General features: G+C 34.1%; 2 protein-coding genes across 3 annotated transcripts; one reads left to right on the top strand and one right to left on the bottom strand.

Moving 5' to 3' along the window:
• Positions 1 to 304: 304 nt before the first annotated feature.
• Positions 305 to 4,603, bottom strand: LOC105803916 (uncharacterized). Its single transcript, XM_012636356.2, has 13 exons — positions 4,309 to 4,603; positions 4,186 to 4,224; positions 3,941 to 4,089; positions 3,699 to 3,774; positions 2,773 to 3,055; positions 2,580 to 2,689; positions 2,442 to 2,489; positions 2,158 to 2,361; positions 1,788 to 1,889; positions 1,546 to 1,679; positions 1,234 to 1,372; positions 623 to 751; positions 305 to 535 (listed from the first exon to the last, which is right to left on the bottom strand). Exons 1-13 carry the CDS (start codon positions 4,503 to 4,505, stop codon positions 511 to 513), a joined length of 1,635 nt encoding a protein of 544 aa, XP_012491810.1. The 5' UTR covers positions 4,506 to 4,603; the 3' UTR covers positions 305 to 510.
• A 7,822-nt stretch (positions 4,604 to 12,425) lies between these two features.
• Positions 12,426 to 15,639, top strand: LOC105803915 (uncharacterized). 2 transcript variants are annotated; one of them, XR_001136662.2, is made up of 4 exons: positions 12,426 to 12,584; positions 14,511 to 14,660; positions 15,179 to 15,263; positions 15,361 to 15,639. XR_001136662.2 is itself a non-coding variant. In XM_012636351.2 (4 exons), the coding sequence occupies exons 1-4, from the start codon at positions 12,519 to 12,521 to the stop codon at positions 15,538 to 15,540; spliced, it is 465 nt and encodes a 154-aa protein (XP_012491805.1). In that variant the 5' UTR covers positions 12,426 to 12,518; the 3' UTR covers positions 15,541 to 15,639. The 2 variants fall into 2 exon arrangements, 1 of the variants encoding a protein (XP_012491805.1); XM_012636351.2 differs by having other exon boundaries at positions 15,195 to 15,263.
• Positions 15,640 to 17,890: the final 2,251 nt, after the last annotated feature.

Raw genomic sequence — 17,890 nt, forward strand, 5'->3', positions numbered from 1 at the left:
TTGTACTTATGGTTTGAATATTATATAATTGTTATTTTTTATTGTTAATTTTACTATCAAGTTGAAACAATGCTAGTATTATTTAAGCATAATTTTTTTTTTAATATATTCTCAATTTATTAAGAAACATTTATTTTACTGTTTTTAATGTATTCAATATATTATATTTTTTAAATTTAATTTTATATAAATAATAGTAATAAACAAAAATTAATACAAATGGACCGAATCAGGCTCGGGTTATCATTTTTAATTCGAAGACATCTGACCCTTTAAAAAGTGATGACATAAGTCAACAAATTAATTAACTGGCGAAGAGTCAAATTTCAATTGCTGAATTAAAAATTACTTATTTATATTACATACAATGCAAAAGTCCAATAGATTGATAAGAAGATACCGCAACTCAAAAACACCCTACAACATTTCGCATATATATTGACACTAGCATCGCCTTACATAGTATAATATCAAATAGCTTTGCCTGCAACATTTATGGCAATCACCTTCTCAGTACCTTGAACGGCTTCTTACCCTGCATTTTACAAAGCCCTTGATCAGCATCCAACTACTACACATCAAGCAACACAAAAATTTCTGACTAACAGCACAGAGCCACAACCTGGGTGAACGGGAATTTGAGCGTGAACGTGAACGAGAGTAAGAGTGGGACCTAGATCGTGATCGTGACCGAGAATAATATCTTCTAGAACTCCTACTCCTACTTGGACTTCTACTCCGTCGATATCTTCTGCAGTAAAGAAACAATTCCCCAGACAAACATTACAACATCTAATAAGAGAGCAAACACCAAGTTTAATCACCCTAAATACATAGTTTCCCTGTAAATATCAGAAATGACCCCATGGAATATGTTATTTACAGCAGTTTAAGAGAAAATAATAACACGCTTAAGTCTTTGACCAGATGGCCAAAGCAAAAAGGACCAAAAAACACCTTATGGTCTAAACTGAGGCACATATCATAAGTTCAATGGATATCTATTTTGTTTAAACTTCAACCAGCAACTCCTCTTTGCATATCAGGCTACTAAAGCATCTTATTACCTCCAAGTTCCCTCACAACAATAAATAAATTAAACACCACATGGACTCCTAAAAACTCATTCTATTTGGTTGCTTTCCATGGAGACGTTATTCTACTGCAAAAAGCATTCACCGTCAGCCATATGGATTGGAGGACATAGTAATACAAATAGTCCAGGACATATACCTTGGAGGAGAGCGACTGTAACTCCTACTGCGGCTGCGATGCCTTTGACGACTTAATCGGCTTGTTTCTGCAAGTTTTTCCAGTCTTTGGCGCTCCTGCTCTTGCTTCTTAGCCATTTCCGCAGCAGTGTCTTTCTTAACTATAGAGACATCGGCTTATCAGGCCATGAATGCAAGTAACCCCAGAAAACGCATGAAACTAAAACTCTGAAACCCTCTTTGTAACAACTTACTGCCTCACTTTTCTTCCAAGTATACAAATAAATAGCTAAAAAGAACTAGGAAAAACCAAGATGAGAATGCGTATGCATACTTTGCTTGTTTAACTGTCTGTTCATAATCCTTTTTAGCCGCTCTTGAGGAGTTTCTTTCTTCTCAATCTGCCCCTGTTTTGAGGGTCCTCCGGAGGCACTTGCTTTTGTCAACTTGGCTAATGTTGGTAATCCACTGACAGAAAAGAAATAAAACTGTTAAACTCGAGGCAACTCCAAAAAATAGAATTAAATAACCCTTTCTTGACAAATAAAATAATAAAAGCATAAATTATAGCGATACCTTACTGCTGGTTTTGACACTTTATTGCTCTTTTCTTTATCAAGAGACACACCAGATGCAGGGTCAACATGTAGTGCCTCAAGTATGGGACCAGATGATAGCCTGCAGGAAAGGAAAAGCATCAGATACGTCCATGGTCATGATTTTGTGATACTGGGAAGCATTCACACAAATTCCATTTCAGGAAACATATGAGCTTCATAAGGGAAGCCTCCTTCTGACTCCCTCTTTCCAGTTATGCTGATAACCCTAGGGCAGGTCTATTTTAAACCAGAAAAGTTTGCCTCAGGCAACAAAATGGGGATAAGCTGCAGCAGAGTAAAGACTGTCCAATCTATCTTTGCAAGAATTAAAGGTCGAGTGCTCCGACCGATTTGACATGTCAGCCTGAGATGGAGGAGATGATGGCGGAGAAAATCCTTCAAGCTTTGGTCCATCCCTGTCTCCAGAGCCTCCAAACTCCGTTATATACTCTATTTTGGGAGTCCTTGGTTTACTTCTATAAGAATCATCAGAATAACCACCACGCGCATGGCGCCTTGAGTATGATGGAGAGTATGAACGTGATCTTGACCTGAATAGGATAACCTATACATAAATTCCTTTTCTACTACTCAAATAATTGCTTCAAGAGAAACATAGATCAGACTATACCTCCTAGAACGTGGATAAGCATCATAGGTTGGACTCCGCCTGGATTCCCTGTATGTGGCAAAAGAAAACATCAACACTTAAAAATGACGTCATACCCAGTTCTACCAGTTTGTAATGGAGATCTTCCAAATTTTGTACCGGTAGGGATCATTATGAAGTACTCGTGATCCAGTTATCCGAGCAGCTTCTCTTTCTTTCTCCCTTTCTATTTGAGAAGCTTTCCTCCTTTCTTTGCGACTCAGTTTCCTCTAAAAATTCAGAATTTCTGATTTGTTATCAACAATGCTAATAATAAAACGAAACAACAAACAAGGTGTCTTAGCCAACTTACAATTGCAGGATCGCCTTTGATTACTTCCTTCTGTCTTTTTTCCTCCTCTTTTGCTTTTTTATCCATGTAAACAAGCCAGCCATACCTTTTCACTCCAAATTCTTTTGCTATTACATCCATTCCTTCATCATTACTATCATCACTGTTGAAATCATCATCTTCTTCTTCCTCCTCATCTTCTTCATCAGCATCTGAAAACTGAGCTTCCTCTTTCCCATTTCCATCATAAGAGAATCCAACTTGAGAATATGAACCTTTATTAGTTGGTTGAGCCAGCTGTGATCTGCCAAATATACCAAAAAGAAGAATAACCAAGATAACCACAAAAAGCAGTCAGATGTATCAGCATTAGTAAAACCAGCAAACTTGAAACCAAGGAATAAATTTTATTGTATACGCCAAAAGAAACCAAAATGAAGCACACTCATCTCTTCTAGAAACAGTCTAAACAAAACCTTATAAAAGCAGGCTAACTGAATGATCTTCATCACATATATGAACTGAAAAAAAAAAAGCTTTTTTCCTGCTTTAAAATAAGTTAACTACTAAAACAAATAATAAACCTATCAAAGTTAATTTATAAATAGCTAAAAACCATATGAGAGAAAGTAAAATGCAAGACAAGTCTATAAATTGGATCTTTTATAAAAACTAACGCATCTCAACATTTATTTCCAAATAGAATAAATCTTGGAAAATATATCTCCTGCAACCACCATCTTATCTCCATGTCTAAGATCACCCTAAAGCCCTATGCAGCACGCAAAAAAAAAAAAATTGAAAAGAGCAAGACACTGTTGGAAACTTATATAATGCAGATGGCATGCCAATAAATTTTTATTTTTCGGAAAAGCTTTGAGCACCATCACATGCATCACCTATCTTATCAAACCGGCACAAATAGCTGAGAAAAGAATATACTAAACCTGTCTGATTGGAACGGTGCGATTACTTTTGCCTCCATTTCTAAATTCACATGTTGTAAACCATCCTCGTCGGTAACTGTCAAAAGATACAAACCTCAGCACATAAAGCTTATTTGAAAACTAATCACTATTCTTACAACAGACTTTTGCCGTTATAACCAAAAAATAGGAGGGATACGAAACAAGCAAAAGTGAACCAAAAACAGAATTTATCAATTCCAAGAAATAAAAAAAGTACCGACATCCTCTACGGCGATGCTTAATTAAATCCCGATAACGCTCGAAATTAACAAACTCTTCTACTTCTTCTTCCTCTTCAGACTTCTCTTGATTCCTAAAATGTCGTGTCCCCGGCTCCCGAATAAAATCAAGAAGAGCTCGGCCATCGAATCTAAAATATAAGCAAATGCTAATCAGTAAAAAAAAAAAAAGCATCGTCTAAAAGGATCTTAGAAATGAAGATAAATGAGAAATAAAATATATATACCTATCGATTAAAATATCTTGTTTTCCATTCCAAGGAATCCTGCAAGCAAAAGGAATAAATTTGAGATAATTAATGGAAGGCTAAGAAGGTAATCTTTAACGGAAAATTGATAAATCGACTTACAAGCCTTGCTGATCTTGTGTGGCATGATAAAGAGCGTCGTCACGGTGGATACGGCAGCGAGAGCCGACGACTTGAATGGATTGTTGAGGATCGCCGCGTCTTTTAGCAAGGAAGATGGCCCGTCTTTGTGCTCTCTTTCGAGCCGCGTCCATCATGTCGTGGACCTTCCTTTCTGATCTCCGAGCTTCGTGCCACATCTCTGATAATAGAACCGGAGTGTCGAAACCCTAAAGAGAGAAAGAGGAAATATAAAACAACGATCTCTTGATCAATAATCTGTGAGTTAGGTAAGTGGAAAGCTTTGTTTTGTTATGGACCCTTTTTTTTTTTCTTTTATGGATAAATGGTCTGTCATTTTATTTATCCAAAAAGGCCCAACTTTGAGCCTTGAGATTTGGGCTAGTAAGCCCCTTTCGTCTTTCTCTGATTTTTACTCTGGTTAAAAGCTTTTTTTATAGATTAATGGTTTCAATGCGAACTTACTTTAAACAAAGTTATATGCGATTATTATTTTATTTACTATAAATATTAAAGTTATACATAATTTTTTAATTTTATGTGTAATTTAATACATAAATTTTAATTTGATGCAATTAGACGCATGAATGCATACATTTATTTTTTATATTTGATTCATAAAATTATTTGTGTATACAATATCTCGAACGTAAAAGCGGTATTAATTTGATAATATTGTTAGTGATTTGTGAAAATAGGATCAAATCAAATTTTTATGTATAAAATCACACAATATTAAATCATATTTATTATCCCTTTTAATTAATATTGTAAAAATAATATAGTAAATATAAATATTTAAAGAATAATAATTAAATAAGGGTTTTGTTAACCTGTGTTTTTAAGACTTTTAAAAGTAATTTTTTGAGAAAAGAAAAACACAGAGCGTGGTACAAATTATAGTTGGCTTTATCAACCATAAAAACAGAATATTGAAATAGACAACATATCATTAAAAAGTTCTAAAACTGACCTTAATCCTAGATGGACTAAAACTATCGTCCTCCTTTGCAAGTGAGTAGTGCATCTATTCCCTTCACACAAGATATGTTGCAATCAACTAGGCTAAAATGTCTTCAAAATAGTCCTGCTTGACTCTTCATTTGACTAATGACAGACGAGGCATCAAGCTCAATAATTGAGGGATGCTCAAATCCTTTACAAGGAAAACATGGTATTGAAGATTAGATTAGATCCCAAACAACCCCATTCTCCTCCCTCAATTATGAAAAAATATATCATATCATAATACCCATATTTCAACAATCATATTGGTTGCAAAAACTTATAAATGGTGACTCACCTGTCACCTGATTGCGTAAAGAAAGCCATCACAATTCAATGTGTTGAGGCAGTTTTTGAGCTGTGCCAAGACCAATGCCAACCAATGTCTAGCACTACCTGCTGAGAAAACTTACCATATTTAAGTTGGAAAATTTTAGCAACAAAATCCTTGGGCTTTGATTTTAAATGATTCGTTGGACAACAACTGAAACATCCTTCAAATCCAAACTACACAAAACAAGATATCTTAAAGATTGATTTGGATTTGGATCGAAGCTGTAACACCCCTAACCTACATCCTTCGCCGGAACAGGGTTATTGGATGTTACCGAAGTTTACAGAATAATTGCACATAATTCCACTATTTACTTTGTTCATATCAAAGCAGTCCATGCGAGTCATTAAATTATTTATATCTTGAGCTAGGAACTCCGAATTAAGATCCGCTAAATTTCTATGAAACTAGACTCACATATCTTCTTACCATAAAATTTTCAGAATTTATGGTTTAGCCAATAAGTACATTTTATTCTTTAAAGTCGTCCCTATTCTGCTGTCTGACAGTTTCGACCATTCTTCACTAAAAATTAATTATCTCCTCATACGGGATTTGGATGATGTTCTCGTTTGTTTCTATTGAAAATAGACTCATTAAGAATTTTAGACATATAAATTCTAACCCTTAATTATTTTTATATAATTTTTAATGATTTTCCAAAGTCAAAATAGAGAATTCTGAAATCACTCTGACCCTATCTCATAAAAATTCAAATATCTCATAATATGAAATTCTCTTACTTACACCGTTTCTTCTCTGTAAAACTAGACTCAATAAGCTTTAATTTCATATCTTATTCAACCTCTAATTCAACTTTCACAATTTTTGGTGATTTATTATTTTTATATTCTTAGCAAAACGTAGGAAAACATTTGACAATTCGCCATAATAAAACAGTTTAAACCACTGAGTAATAATTGAAAAAGTAGTGTATTCCAAAACTATTCGCCAAACAGGATATTCAGAGTGGCCATACAATTCATATAATATATTTATAGTAAGAAACATATTCATCATTTCAAAATACAAAACCGATACATCAAGCTACCCCAAATTATACATATGCATGTTACAAAACAAACATAGGCGAGGTTCACAACAAAGATCGCTTTTTTTTTTGGCTGAGTCCCTTCCACAAACCCTTACGTCGTGGTACCATGTGGAAAAGGGAAAGAAATAGGGTAAGTTTAAAAGAATTTAGTGACCTCTAGAAATAGAAATGTGTACAAACCCAATAATGCCCGGGCCCAAACCAATAAACGGGCCTAAATCATTAACAGCCCAACAACTAATTTTCAGACCCCAGCCCAAAAAAACATCAAAATTTCAGAAACCCTAATGACCTACGCCTCAGTACTGCTGAAGCATTGGTCAGAACTACTCTCAAGATCGCGCCCTCACCACCCATGAATCTCGCGCCTTCCACGATGCAAGACTGCAAAGAACGAACACAAATATGCCAACAAAAACAGAATAGATATTCTTTTTGGATTTTGTTCACTTTTTTTTCCCATTTTCGGCTATTTAAAGCCTTGAAAAAATCTGTAAAAGGGGGTAGACACGGAGATATACAAGAAATAGAAAAGAAATACAGAGAAAATTTATTTTTCGAAGGTTTTTTACTTTGTTCATAGTTTCTTTTTGTATATATGTATATTATTTTTCCTTTTATTTTCGTTTTATTTTACCTAAAACAACAAAGAAAAGAAGGGAAAAAACTTACCTTTAGCCGAAACCGTCGAATCGGTCCCCCCCGGTCGCGATCGGAGGTCGGGGAGTCGTCGGAGGCCGTGAAATGGCTTGAGCGGCGGCGGCGGCATGGAAAAGAAACCCTAGCAGAGGGTTTCTCTGTTATTGCCTTTTAAAAAGGGAAAAAGTGAATTTTGGTGAAATTTTTGGCCTTTTATATGTAGAGGAAGCGGCGCCGTTTAGCCCCTGTATAACTCGCGCGGTGACCCGACCCGGAGGGGGAAGATCCGTGCATTGGGCTTTAAGGGGTAAATTGCGCATTGAGGCCCTCTTGTTTGTGGCGCGTTGCAATCAAACCTGCTTTGCTTCTTTAAAAATTGGGCCGTGTGTTTTATTTTTGTTTTGATTTGGTCCCTCAATGCGCAGCGTTTTGGAGGGTGGGATTAATTTCCCTCTTAGTTCCCCATTGCTGCTCGCGCGTTCGAGTTGATCCCTTTTTATTTATTTTTGAATTCGCCCCTACTTTTTTCGTCTTTTATTCAATTTAATCCATTTTTTAAAAAACTATTTTAATTTTTTTTTACGTTATTGTTTTATGGTACTATTACTTGTTTATTATTACTATTATTGTCTATTATTATTACTAATATATTCATTATTTTCATGTACATATATACATATCGTTTTTATATTTCAGTTTCATTTTTTTACTTTTACAAACGTATAACTTTTTTTTATTTTTTACTAGTATATATATATGTTCTTAAGCTTTAAAAATGCAGGCATATGTTTCGCATACATTTTATTTCTTTTTATTTTATTTTATTTTTCTTTCTTTTAAACTTTTATATACTTTATATTTTATATATATATATATATATATGTATACACACTTATACATTTCTTTTTGTTTTGTAAATATATATATGCATATTTTTATACTTTTATTTTATTTTCAATACATGTATTTTTATTTGTTGTTTGATATATTCCATTCCTTCTTTTCATGTATACTTGCATACATGTGTTAGGTATATATATGCGTACATGTATTCGTAAATTTACTCGTATATTGTACTTGCATATATATTTGTAAATATTTAGTCATATATGCTTTAAATTAAAGTATTTGTATCATATTGTACATTATTTTTTTAACATAACCTTTTTGAAAATATAGTTTGGTTTTAACCATACATCAAAGTTATTTTCTTGATTCAAAGGTTTTTTTTGAATAAAAGTAATATTCGAAGTTTGGGATTTTCGAGGGAAATTGAGCCCTAACGTATTGGGTTCTGATTTTCTTTGTTAATTTTAAATAACCGAGGATATTCTTTATTCAAAATGCATGAGTATAAAAATCATTTTTGGGAACTCAACTTGTTGTGTCCTAACGCATTGGGTGTGGCATGTTACTTTCTCAAAATGAAGATTTTCACATAAAATAAAAGTGATATTCAAAGTTCGGGGATTATGAGGAATTGTACCCTAACGTATTGGGACTCGATTTCTTTACATGACTTGAACAATTGATTATCCTTTTTCAAATTTCATCATTTGAGTTGATTTTAAAATCTTTTTAACCTTCGACACTAAGACATTAAATGACCAATTTGGTACCGATTTTGGGCGTTACGAGGGTGCTAACCCTTCCTCGTGCGTAACTGACTCCCGAACTCGTTTTCTCAAAATTCGTAGACCAAAATAATTTTTAAGGTGAGCCGATCACACCTTAATAAAGGATCGGGGGCGACTCCAACTTTATTTTTAAAGTCGACAACTAAAATTTTTGTTTTCAAAAAACGGTTTCGACAAAATGTTCAACCCTTTCCAAATCAAATTTCATAAGAAGGAATAACTGGGCGTATATGTACATATATAAATAACAACAAGTTAACAAACTTCACACAGAGACAATTGGGCTTATACCCTCTTACATACAACAATGACGGATACTTATCCTTGGCGGACAATATCTCTTGACGGACACTATCGTTTGGTGAACATAGGTTGCAATTACATTTTCAGAGAACAATTCCATTAACATCGACAAATACTTCACCTGGACAGACACAATATTATCAACTTCTGCCACTATCATCCCAGACATATTGGTTGACAGGTACTATACATCTACTAAGCATAACATCCCCTTGACGATTAACATACGCCAAGTACATATCCTACTGATGGATGCACTCCATCCAAAATATAATAACAAGATTAAGACTTAACACTTATCATGAAATGCAGGTACATATTCAAACATTCCTTTTTGGCGATCTCATTCCTCACTTCAAATATACATAGCATGCACTACATGCAATAAGGCGAGTGCTCGCATTTTCTTACTATTTTTACACCCTTCATTGTGCTAGCCTCGAATCCCATACACGCATCAGAACCAGACCTCAATCCTTATTATTTTGAACACATGCGTGTTCCCGTGCAAGGTCAGGGCATTCTGCCATGGTTAATAAATAACATGTCTTACCAATGGCAAAACCCAAATCGCCAGACTGGTTAACAAATAACATGCCTTACTAGAGACCTAGCATATCTGTCATTATGGTTAACAATTAACATCCCTACTAGTGGCCTATTTTATCTGCCAATCTGGTTAGCAACTAACATGCCCTACTAGCGGCCCGTCTTATCCGCCAATCTTTTTAGCAACTAATATGCCTTACCAGCGGCCTGTCTTAATTTTTCGGGTACCTAGCTTTTTGATGCGAACCCGATCGCACCATGTTTTGACACAACTCACCGACATCAGAATTGGCCTAAACTTGAAGGGCCCAAGTGCAAGATGAAACATCTCATAGGCCTGATAGATTATTGGGCCAATATTTTTTTAAGGACTTTTTAATTTAATATAGTTTTATTTAAATTAATAAGTTTGCATATTTTTAACTTTTAGACTTTTTGCTAAACTTTTTGCTAATTTGTTTAATGAAACTTTGTTTCTGTGAGGTTAACTTCCTCTCCAATTTCGTACGAGTCTCGAGTGACTTATCTAGCGAGCTAGTGGCGTCATCTTGAACTTGTTTCTGAACTTATCACCAACCCTGGTGTGGCGTTCATCCATCTAAATATACCTTTGGTTCCTACTTTCACTACACCAAAACAGGTTTTTAATGGTATTTTTAGCGGCGTTTGGATAAAAAATGCCACTAAAGATCGAGCATTAACGACGCTTTTTGGAAAACACCGCTAAAGATCGAACATTTTAGCGGCGTTTCCATAAAGCGCCGCAAAAAACCTATGCCCAACGACGCCGTTTTCTGAGCTTTCGAGGTTTTAGCAGTGTTTTTGAGAAAGCGTCGCTATTGCTCAAGGCTTTAACTGCGTTTTTTGAGGAAGTGTCGTTGATGCACAGGGCTTCAGCGGCGTTTTTGAGGAAGCGTCGCTAATGATCAGGGCTTTAGCGGGGTTTTCGAGAAAGCGCCGCTAATGTTCAGGGCTTTAGCGACGTTTTTGTGGAAGCGTTGCTAATGATCAGGGCTTTAGCGGCGTTTTTGAGGAAGCGCCGCTAATGATCAGGGCTTTAGCGGCGTTTTTGAGGAAGCGCCACTAATGCTCTATTTTTAGCGGCGTGTTCTAAAAAGCGCCGCTAATGCTCAGGGATTTAAAATAATTTAAAATATTTGTTAAAAATGGAAAAATTAAAATACTATACGTTCTTTTAAACAAAATATATGGCATAACATTATATATGGAATAAAAGGCGGCATCACGTGTTAAACTAATTCAATTATTATTTAAAAATTTATATAAATGAAATAGACATAATGATTTATTTATCCTTCCGACTTTACAAAAAATCATTACAACCCTTCATTTAATTTTATCTTTTAACCCTTAAATTTATATTATTTATTAAATCACTCAAAATAGATAGGAAAAATTGTTCTTTATTAACTTTACTAAACATGGAAGCCAAAGGCCCTGAAATGAAAACAATTTTCACCTAAGCGTTTTATAACTTATACACTTTTAAATTAATAATGGTAAAATTACATGTTAATCCCTAAAATGATAAAATTTTATTTAATCCTTATAAAATATAATTAAAATGGTAAAATTACATTTTCAACTATCCTAAAATATACAATTTAATTCCATCTCCTCCAAAAAATAAAAATAAAAGAAAAACATTACCGTTAATCCAGTTCATAGGAGGCTGAAATTGATACCCGGTTCGATGAAGTTGTTTTACAGTAACTTCAGGTTTAGATTGTAAATGTGGATGAACCTTATGAAATGCTTCAACGACGCCATTCTTACTTATTATCTAATTCTTACATAAAAAATTATATAAAAATTTTAAAATTTATCTAATTCTTTTAAATATTACTTAAATTTTCAAAATTTATTTATTTAAAATTGATATGAATTATATAATAATTAAATATAAAATTGTAAAAAAAATTAATCATTAGCGGCGTTTATGAGAAAAACGCTGCAAAAGGTCAACAATAGTGGCGTTTGGATGAAAAACGTCGCAAATATGTATTGAATTTTTTCAAAACGTACCGTTTCACTTCAGAAATATACTTTTTTAGTGGCATTTTTTCTAAAAACGCCGTAAAATCCATGGTCAATTGTAAAGAAAAGGGTGGAAACATAAGGGGGAAAGATATTTCAACAAAAATAATTAAAATTAAATCAACGAAAGAAATCCCTAGAAGCCTAAAGAAAAGGGGGGAAAGATGAGGCCGATGCCGATGGAATTCGTGACGGACACAGACGACCAAGGTTCAACCATGGAAGTTGACGATGTTGACACACCGGAGATCTTCGGTGAAGGCGTCATCGCTTCCGACAACAAGCTCGCCTATGCCGATTCCTTCAACAACTTCGAAGACAATTTTGATGACTCCGATATCGACTAAAAAAACAAAGAAGAATCGTTTCAAGTACTCATCTATCGTTTCAAGTACTCATCTATCTTTTTTTCCCTTCTTACTTTCGCTTTTTAGGGTCTGAAATTTCTTAAAACTTTGTTCAATTTAGTTGAATCTGAACTGCACTATGGATAGCTTATATTTTGATTTATCAATCCCAGGAAATTCTGCAGAAGGTATCAGGGGTTATAAAAAAGTCTATGCAAGGAGCTTAGGAAGTAGGGAAGTCTGCGACAATAGATAATGGACTTGGGATGCATACTATGTCAGATAGTACACAAAGGAAAGGAATCGCTGCAGTTCAAGGGTCTCAAACTAAGGTACCAACTTTTAGAACTTATTTTTTCCTCTTTTAACAGTTGGTATTTAAAAAAAAAAAGTCAAGGATGTTTATATGTTGAGGATGAAATGGTTTTGGAGTTTCACTGATATTCATAAATACAATTCTTGTAACAATTTTTCGTTTATCTGGTAAACCTTGGTAACTATTTAAGCACATGTTGCATGGTTTTTTTTTATCTTGTTTAAGGCGTAGCGTTTCTTGATAGTGATAGCTATATTCATGGCTGACAGCATATATTACATGCTGATGAAGTAATTAGAATCTGTTGAAAGACATAGGTATGTTTTATACTTGTTTAATTTCATTTTTCTTTTAAGTAAATGGGAACCATTTCTTGCGTCAGTAATTTCATATTTCTCTCGAAAAACTCAATCTCTTCCTCATCCCAACCTTTTTCAAGAAACCAATCCCAATTTTCCAAAGCTTCAACTTCTCTTCTTCTTCTTCTCTTCAAGTCTCAGCTTCCTTCACCTCTGGTCTATTTGATTTTCCCTTTTGCTTTCTTCTTACAAATTACGGTGACTTTTCTTTTATTTAATCTGGGATTTTCGTTTTTTTTTTTTTGTTTTTTTATGGGTTTTGCTTATAATGTCTGCATTAATATTCATTTCACATTTTTGTTTTTCCCCCTTTGTAAAGATATTTGCTTTTGTTTCTTTTTCCCATCACATTCAAAGTTCTAAACTAATTTTTCCCCTGTAATTTCATTTTTAGATTCAAAGTTTCTATTTTTTAAAATTTTTATTAACTGACTTTTAATGTTTATTTTGATAGTTTTTTGGGGAGGTGTGGGGGGGGGGGGCAGGTAAGCACATTTGCTTTTGAACATAAGATTGATTCTGCCTGTGTTATGTATTTGCCAAATTCCAGTTTTGGATTCAAAGTTTGTATGTGTTTCTTACCATTTTCTAAGAAATAAAAATATGTTATTAATATTGTCTTTGTTAAGTCTTTTTCACATAATTTTCTTTGAAGTTTGAACATTGTTTTGCTCCTTTTCATTATGGAAAAACAAATCTTTTTCCAATTTAGTCTTTGTTTTTAATTATTTTATATAATTAAATTACTCAAAGTTTATTTCCTTTTTGATCCAAACTTTTCTTTTGTACAAAATTACTCTCTTTCTTAACTTTTTATATTATATATATATATATATGTTTCTTTAGCTCTCAGTTTTCACTTTCACATTGAGTTATTTGAGCATTTTTCATATTTCTTTCTAATGTGGGACAGATTTCATTTTCTTAAAAGAAAAAATTATATTGTTTTTGTTGCCTCAATCCTCTTTATTTGTCTCTTTAACCTCATTGGATATGGAGTCTATGTTGTCTTTTCTTTTCAGTTTTTCCATTTTAGATTTATAGTTAAACTTCAAAGTGGTTCTGCTTCAAGTTAAAACAGTGGGGTTTTTTACATTGATCATCTTAAGTTTTCAGAAAATATTTTTCCTGTTGATTTGATTTTTTAAGGTTATTTTTGTTTTTCCTTCTTAAAATGTTTTTTTTTTGGATGATTTAATGAATATGGCAGGATTAAGCTTTAGAAATCCATGATTAACTGAGGACTTTATATTGGGTCCTCAGTTCAGTTGTTTAAAATCTATATTTTTTTTTATAATATGCTATGCTATTCAAACTTGGATATGTCCTTGGAGGATCATATCCCGGTAACTTTGTTTGCATATGTGCTGGACACGAGTGCTTTAAATAAAATGAAGAGTGCTTGCTGTCAACTAGGAGTTTTGATGATTATGATCATGATTGTTTCATATATATATATATATATATATATTCACCTATAGTAACATTAATTTTGTAAAGATATTTTCTTCAATTTTGAAACTGCTTTAATATCTCTTATTATCTTAAAAGTTCTGTTTATCTTGGTAAACTTAATTTTGCAGTTGCTACTGGATTTTTTGAGCTTCTCTGCTTCTAGCTTTTCATCTATGGCCAGATACTCAGTTGTGACTGATAAGGTCTCAATGGAGGTTGTTGAAGAATTCATTCTAGAACAGTTGAATCTAACAAAAGGCACAATATCTGAAATTAAGGTACCTAATTCTTTTTTTTCCCTCTTAGCCATTAATCATTATTGAGTGTTGACATGGGGGATCTATGCTACTATATCTATGTTACTCTAACTCATCATTTTTTCTGAAGCGCTCATGTTTGACACTTGTGTTTGATGCATATTTAGACATGGATACATGAACATGATCCTCCAAATATATGAAAATCCTTAAAAAAGTTGAGCATACCTATGTGGGATATATACCTTATCTGAAAATAAAGGTTATGCCTTTTTAAAAACCTGTTTAATACATTATATAAATGTCTTCTTAAAAGTTTGTTAGGGCTGAAGTATGCATTAGTCTACTATAATTTGCTGCATAAATGGAAATTAGCTAGGTGTCCACTGCACAACCTTCAATTAGACTTTACATAAAAAAATTCATTATTGAAGGCAAACTGCCTGGCTTGCTGAAAAATGATGAGTTACAAACTGCCTTCATTTCTCCCATAAAGATCTGCCGAAATATGTTTCATCTAACAAGATTTTGATTGACAGCACATTCATTTGACAGGATAATTTGGAAACCCTGTTGCAAGAGGACATTCAGGCTGATCTAGTCTGTTGCTTGCAGCATTTGCAGGTATTTTATGTAGTTTAAATTGTGAACATTGGGTTTTGATTTTTCATGTGAACAAATATGATGAATCTGAAATGCATTTCTATTCTTCTATTTGCAGTTAAGATTTGAAACTGAAGACAAAGCAAGGAGACTTCTAAGTAATGTGTCATTTTTGTTGAAACCAGGGGGTTATTTTTTTGGTATTACTCCTGAAAAAGTGATTGCCAAAAACTGTTGTTTCTGGATTTGTGTATTTTCCTCCTTTTTTTCTTGTGGTTACTGCTGCACCTGTTTTTGAGAGGTGATTGTGTAAACATTTTAGTGTGCTTTAGTTATTGTAAGAATATTTTTAACATTGTTAATTTTAATATTATTATAAGAATATTTTAAATTATAATTCAGTTATCAATTTATATCATATATCTTTCATTGAATTTGAAGTATCATTTAAATTTGTCATTTTTGGTTGGATTTTATGTTACAAGAAGGATTTGTATATGGATGAAAATCGGATGTTACAAATTTGTCAAAATTAGTGGCGTTTTTCCATAAGCACCGCTAAAGAACGTACTTTTAGCTGCGTTTATGATAAAAGCGCCGCTAAAGATCATGTTCTTTAGCGGTTTTTGTAGTTAAAGCACCACTAAAGGTCATGTTCTTTAGCGACATTTGTGGGTAAAGCGCCGCTAAAGGTCATGTTCTTTAGCGGCGTTTCTGGGTAAAGCGCCGCTAAAGGGCATGTTCTTTAGCGGCGTTTTTTCACATAAACGCCGCAAAAGTTAGCGACGTTGTCAATAGCTGCATTTTTTGCGGCTCTAGTGAAAGCGCCGCAAATACTTTAATGCCGCTAAAGGCCTAAAAAAAGGCCGCTAAAAGCCTGTTTTGGTATAGTGTTTGCTAAGTAACGGGTCGTGGTCCATCAACCTATTCCCAACTATTACCTTAAACCATATAAGATTTGGGGCGATACTCGTTATAGTATCGAATCTTTCTTAATGTTTAAGTTCTATTATTCATCTCCATAACTTACTTTTTCTATCCTACTTCTTTGTTAAACCGAGCCCATCCAAAGTTATTCCATCTAAAATCCATCTATCTTTTAGCCACCTTGAACTTATTCCAACGTACAATTCCATACTTAACCAAAATTCATCCATTTTCGAAACTGAACGAAACCTCCTCGTCGACTATCGGGTAACTCAAATACGACTCGACTCAACACCGAGGCGGATCGTATCACTTTTTCACTAATGAAGTCATGTCTGTTTCCTATCACTTATATGCACATGCAAATGATTACATGTAACGACTTACAATGTTTCAAAAAAGATGGTTCTACCTGTACTCATAACCTTTAACTTTGATAAACCATAAACTAACAGTCTACAAGGACATGAAGGAGACTCACAGAAGGTCTCAAGGAAGTTGGTTACCTCATGAAGTCTTTCGCTACGCTCTACAACGTTTTCTTGCTTCCCAGACTACTCACTTGTCCTTCTCCGACCAAGAACTCCCTCTTACACAGGGTACAAGAATAAAATAGAACAGAAGGAACTCTCACATCACCAGCCATGCCGTTATTTATAGTCCAAACGGCCCTGACAATTACCCTACACGTGGCCAACAATTCAGAGTTGATTCAACACCCCTTGGTGGCCAGTATATCAATCTATAGACACTCCGTTCTACCAAACACCACTACTACCACTAATTAGAGTGGTAAACTTTGCTTGTACTCATAGGCAACCAAATAAACAAGTCATTCAGCTACCTAAACACATCAAGCTATCATCTACAATACTCTAGTTAAATTTTAACTAGATCTCAACTAAACTCTAACGATACTCATCGAGCCACAAGCAAGCATAGTAAACTGTTCAACAACTGCGACCTTACCCGTCGCGCTCACAAAGAAAGCTATCGGGTCTAACAATCCGCCACTAGTAGACTCTACATACCAAATGAAACAGACTACTTGACAGATACTAACAGAAGGGTCCGTCAACACAAAGCTCACCAAGAGAATCCGCTAATTGGTAGGTTCTCCACATCGATTACGCCAAGACGTATAAATCAGTAACCTACACTTTGCCAAAAGACGAACCTTCAACCAAGTCTTTACAAACTTACCTAGTTAGCCAAACAATCCGCCAATCATGAAGCGACAACCAGCACTAATATAACCTGGCGAATAGGGCGTAAATCAACCTTCAAATGGGTATATATGGCCAACAATCCATCCATACAAACCACCAATTAGGACTATGTCGGACGGGGTGTTACAATTATAAATGAGTATATATGGTCAAAAAGCACTTTAGTCCCCAAAAAATGATAAAATTTTAGCGTAATCCTTTTAAAATTATAAACATATAATCTAATATAATGATGAAATTATATTTCAGCTCAAAAATATATATAACTTAATTTCGCCCCCCAATAATATCTAGCTTCGCTCTTAGATGGAGGTTGCCATATTCGTTTTGGGGATCAAGAAAACAAGGATTTTATTAAGGTTATTCAAGATCTGTTTGATCATTCTGCTAAATTCTTTTTTATAGCTTGCCAACATCTTTGGAGAAAGAAAAGAGTGATGTTCATTAGGACTCGGGCCTTTGACAAGATGTAATACGTGAGAGGTGGAGTTT

The sequence above is a fragment of the Gossypium raimondii genome, chromosome 11, assembly GCF_025698545.1.
Source record: "Gossypium raimondii isolate GPD5lz chromosome 11, ASM2569854v1, whole genome shotgun sequence".
NCBI lineage: Eukaryota > Viridiplantae > Streptophyta > Magnoliopsida > Malvales > Malvaceae > Gossypium > Gossypium raimondii.